Raw genomic sequence first — 5,728 nt, forward strand, 5'->3', positions numbered from 1 at the left:
CATTTTTCCTCCTCTGCTCTTAAAGTGTTCTTTACGCAACTAAAGCCAAGGTCTTAGGCACACATGCATTTTTCTTCTGCAAAGGTTATGGCATTTCAGCAGTTCCAAGGCAGTCACAGTCCAAGGACCAAGGGACAAAGGGATGTCAGCCCCTGCAACAAAACACTTTGGCATCTTTAAGCTTTCTTTATGCTTCACCTCATCCCAAGCCTCATTTTATTCTGCCTCAAGCCCAGTAGTGATGGCATTGAAAACACTAGGAAAAATATGGAAAGAAATGGAAAACGGTATAATGGATGAAGGAAAGCAGAATCCAACATTTCAATAACGAAAACCGAGCAATCTAATTTTAATATCTTCATCAGTGACATTGACAGTAGGATTGAGTGCACTCTCAGCAAGTTTGAGGATTACACCAAGCTGACATGCCTGAGGAATGGGATGCCATCTAGAGAGACCCAGACAGGCTCAATAGTGGGCCCAGGCAAACCTCATGAGTTTCAACAAATCCAAGTGCAACATCTGCTCCTGGGTTGAGGCAACCCCCACAGTTAGTACAAGCCAGAGGAGGAAAGGAAAGAGTACAACTCTGTCAAATGTACTGAAGTAGGAACTGGTTGATGGTTGGCACTGTGAGGTCGAAAGCCAAGACCTTGAGAAGCAGGTGTTCCATTCTTAGCAGCTGCCTCTTTGTATATGTATCATCTGTTATATACACAAATTCGTCCACTTCTGGTGGGTAGATTTCTTCATATTTCGCAGCCAGAAGAATTGCCGCTGTTCCTACAAGCTGCAGCTTCCCTCTGAGAACAGACATACAAGAGAGAAACCTGTCCAGGTAGTTCACCGCCAAGTACAGTGTCTCTGTTCGAAGTTTATATTCTTCCCCTACTTCCACCAGCCAGTCTACTAAGATGGCACGCATTTCTGCTGTGATATCTGGTTGCTTTCTCATGTAGTAGGGCTTGAGCCTGTATTTCACTTGGAGGAGGTGGCAGATGGACATGAGATAGCAGTGTACCCTCACAGCCCAGAAGGTCAACCATGTCCTGGGTTATGTCAAAAGAATCATGGTCAGAAGGATGAGGGAGGTGATCCTGACCCTCTGCTCTATGCTGGTGAGGCCTCACCTGGAGTACTGTGTCCAAATCTGGAGTCCTCAGTACAGAAGAGACATGGACCTGTTGTAGCATATGCAGAGGAGGGCCAAAAAATGATCCAAGGGATGGAACCTCCTTCCTATGAGGACAGGCTGAGGGAGCTGGATCAGTTTTGCCTAGAAGGGAGGGCTCTGGGGAGATCTGATATTGGTCTCTTAGTATCTGAATGGGGCTGTAAGAAGAAAGAGGACAGGCTCTTCAGCAGGATTGGTTGTGATAGGACAAGGGGAGATGATTTAAAATTAAAAGAGGGGAGATTTAAACTGGATAGAAGGAATAATAATAATATTTTTCCAGTAAGAGTGGTGAGGCACTGGAACAGGTTGCCCAGAGAGGTGGTGGATGTGCAGATGCCCTGTCCTTGGAGATATTTAAGGTCAGGCTGAATCTGGCTCTGAGCAACTTGATCTAACTGTAAGTGTCCCTCTCTGCAGAAGAGTTGAGCCGCATGATCTTTAAGGGTCCCATCCATCTCCTACGATTCTATGAAGAGATTCTTAAAGTCTTAATTTTTTTCCTTACCACAGACTGTGTGATGAAGAAAGCAGCAATCAGTACTTAATGGTGTAGAAAATCTTTCTACTTGATTTCTTAAGAGCTGCAAATTGTTTAGACTCAAGTCTCATGTTGCCTTTTCCTTTGAGAAAGCCCAAACAGGAAGAACTTTGAAAGTTAAAAGCACAAGAGTGATTTTTTCCTCCATTGCAATGATCAGAGATTTTTGAAGAAAGAAAATTTAAAAGGAAATTCAGCATCCTCAGTGCTCTTACTGCATTACTTGACAGTAATACTGTCAAGGCCAGAAAAACTCTGACTCAGCTGCACAAGGAGAATGATTTGCTAAATGTGTCTGTAAAGGAGAATTTGAAAGTCATTAAAAGCTTTGCCTATTATTTGCTTGACAGAACTGGTAAAGATAATCCTAAAGGAAAACCAGAGAGTACAGACTAGGAAGACAGTTTTTTACTTCTTTCAACAAGAATATACTTACAAGTTTTGCTGCTGATTTCATTTGAAACATACCAAAAATGCTGACAAATACCCCAAACAGCCTTTCTAGTTTCTCTATGTAGAATGATGTGAAATAAAATGGAAAGCAAGAAACAGCAGCTGCAATCACTTGATGGACAATTGCACTTTCAACTAGCTTTGTACTTCGAACTCAAAAAAGTAGGGATTAATCTTTTATGGCACTCTCAGTGATTCTAGATTTTCACTGAACAGATTTCATATGAAATACATATACATTCATTAATACATTCATTGCATTCCTGAAGGATTCCAAGGAAGTGCCAGTCCATTATTAATGTACATGAAACCTGATTTCAACCTGTGGTTTAACTCTGCAGTAGCTCAGCATCACTGAGTCTTTTGCTCAATCCCAATTCCCACTGGAATGTGAGAGAGAGGAAAAAAACAACAAGGTAGATCTTTCTGTTTGAGATAAAAACTATGTACTAAGATAGAAAAAGAAGAAAGGAGAATAAGAATTATAATAATAATAATATGATACATATTTACAGAACAATTGTACACAAAACAATTGCTTACCACCTACTGACCTCTGCCAAGCCAGTCTCTGGGCAGCAGCTGCACACTCCTCTCAGTTTTCAAATCTTTTTCACATGATGTTATATGATTAGGAATTTCTCTTTGGCCAATCAGGTCAGCTGTCCTTGTTCTGTCCTTTCTCAGCTCCTTGTTCCCCATACCAGACAATATAAATGGAAAAAAAAACCACCCAAAAACTTCTGTCCCAGTTGAAACTAGGACACTTGAGTGATGCAATTTTGCAAATACAACATAAAGCCACTGACTTAATCTGCTGGCTGAGGATAAAAGATCGCTCTTGTCCGTGTTTGTTCTTGCAAGCAAGGATGGGTTGGGAAGGTCTTCCTGAAAAAGCTCCACCAGTTACCCTCCATTTCCTTCAGAGAATTAATTAAGAAAAGATGGTAAGGTCTGATATAATAAATACAAGGATTTGGCTCATTATGTATTAGATTGGAATTGGGATGCTGGTGTCATTTCTCCAGAATATCTAGAAAAGCATATCTACAATTTAACATTTCAGTGGCATAGGAGATCCCAACAGGTAGAAAGTTTAAAATGGCTATTTTTCAAACTTCTCAGCAATAACGTCTTCCTTAACTGCCAGCACTTATACAAAAATGAGTGGTTTTCATTTTGGGAAAGATGACCGAGGGAAGAGATCAAAGAGATCACGGACAGCTACTAAATGTATTTCCATCTGCAAGCATTAAAGATAGAATAGTTATGTGGGTGTTTAGTATCCTGTGTGAAGAAAAAACAAGACCATATATGATTTGTATATTTATTTAGGCCCAAAAATATTTAAGCAGACAGAAGTAGAAATGTGTATTGTTTCTTATTCTTATCACTGAAAGCAAGATACTCAAATGACTAAGAGTAGTCAGTCATCATCTCAGGAAAGTTTTTTTTCTAATATTAATCAATAAAAGGAACATTTTCCCTGAAAACCTCAGTTGCTAATGTGATGAAGGAAGCCTTAATAAACAAATTGGCCTGAAACTTCCTCACCTAAAAGGCACTTGCACTGCAGTGAATGACATGGAGGTTAAGTAACCAGCTGTCTACTTTCTGCATAGCTATTTAGATAAGATGTGACAATTACACTGAGCCACAGAAATGGAATCTATTAATGTTCTGTCTAGATCAGGTCAGTCACAGACTAGAACTTAAGAGAGAAATACACTGTTTTGTTTCACTACATGCATCACTGAGTAATTTTGTTGTACAGAACTTGGAACACTTTCCGTAGACAAGTCAGTGGGATTGTACATTGCATTTGGCAAACTTTGCAGTCTTTTCCTGGGAAAACAGTTCCTTAATTTGTCAACTGTTTTTTTCCACAGACAAGGCAGAAGGCAAGATCAAGAAGGACTTCAGAATGCCTTTGTGAGGCTGGTGAGCTACTGATGCTCTATTATGATGCTCTATTAATAGAGAAACATGCTTGCCAAGAACATGGAGGAGAGTGAACGATGCCAGCTCTGTATTTCACCCCTGCAAAGTTAATGTCCAAAGCCAATACACTGTTCTATAACCTGTCATGCTGTGTCTTCTGCCACCACTGACCTATTTATCTATCTCCCTTTGACAGAAACCTGTGTAGTCTGTACCGGACTGTCCTATGATATATTATCTCTACTTTCTATTACACAAGAATTGACAAAAGGTCAGTCTGATGTTTTCAGAATATAAGGCTTGGAAACAAATAATGAAAGAATGGAGTGGCTTACCTGCAGCTTGTCATGACCTGTTACTTTTCTGGATGTATTGGGCTGTTGGAAAGGACAGAAGCATGGTCCTAGATCTCTGTATTCATTTTACCCATATAAGCACCAATAAATAAAATGGTGGCAGCAACTGGAATGGATTTAGTATAAGTAAAGGCAGATTTTTATGCTAACATCAACAATGGCTGAAGCAGCAGTTGCTGAAAGTAGTATTTTGCCCACATCAGGTTTTCATAGGATGTGACTTGGCATCAGATTAAGCCCCAACAAGGCTTAATTTTAAGCTATATGTGTTCACATCTGCAAACATAATGTTTCTTGAGGTACGACTTCAAAACCTTATACAAAGGTATAAATACAAAGAAGGTAGCATCTATTTAACTTCAACCTGAGCCCAGATGGGAAGCTTTCTTACCTGTATTGTTGGACTGTTGGATTCTGCTCTCTTCTTCGTGTCCTAATTCTTTAAATCTTTTAATTTCAATCCTCAAATATCCTTCTTCACTGTCTTCTCAGCAATGTCTGTGTCTGCTACACTTCCTTTCATTCATTTCCAAACTAACACTTTTAATCACTCTTCAACTGAAAATATCCAGTTACTGTCAATATCCTTAGCAGAAAGTGCACTCTGTTTTACAATAGCGAACTGCTGTACATACAGCTGTAGCAGAGTAGATGCCTGGTTTAAACAGGGTAAAATTTTCCTGATAAATGGAACAGAAACAGATCTGGGTCCTGAACACTCTGCACAGGGCTATACCCTTAGAATCATAGAATTACTGAGGTTGGAAGATCACCTTAAGATCACCAAGTCCAACCATCAACCTAACACTGACAAGTCTACTGCTAGACTGCATCCCTATAGCACATATGCATATCTCCAGAGGTGGCAACTCCATCATTTTCTTGGGCAGCCTGCTCCAATGCTCAACTACCCTCTGTGATTTTTTTTCCTCCCTGATATCCAGTCTAAGCCTGCCGTAACACAATCTGATATAATGTAGGGTCTGCAAAGACCCTAGACTGAGCTTGTGGAATTTTCTCTTGCTTTTACACAGTAGCCAGTATACCAGATCCTATAGGAAAGGTCATTTGAGGCTAAAATGTTTGGTAACATTTGCATCTCGTCTTATTACCCCATGCTTCTGCTATTAGAAGCTGATTATTCAAAATACCAAGTTACTCCAGTTTCAAATTCTCTGGTCTTGTAACTAGGGCAGAAATGTAACCAATTCTGATTCAAATGCATTCTGGCACTGCCAGCTCAACTTGCTCTGACAAGTCCCT

The 5,728-nt window shown here is 40.0% G+C and overlaps 1 protein-coding gene across 1 annotated transcript; it reads right to left on the reverse strand.

The window, feature by feature from the left end:
• Positions 1–592: 592 nt before the first annotated feature.
• On the reverse strand, positions 593–1,006 carry LOC104915219 (cyclin-A1-like). The gene has a single exon (XM_010725982.1). The coding sequence runs from the start codon at positions 1,004–1,006 to the stop codon at positions 593–595; it is 414 nt and encodes a 137-aa protein (XP_010724284.1).
• Between the last annotated feature and the right edge of the window lie 4,722 nt (positions 1,007–5,728).

The sequence above is a fragment of the Meleagris gallopavo genome, chromosome Z (assembly GCF_905368555.1).
Source record: "Meleagris gallopavo chromosome Z, MGAL_WU_HG_1.1, whole genome shotgun sequence".
Lineage (NCBI taxonomy): Eukaryota > Metazoa > Chordata > Aves > Galliformes > Phasianidae > Meleagris > Meleagris gallopavo.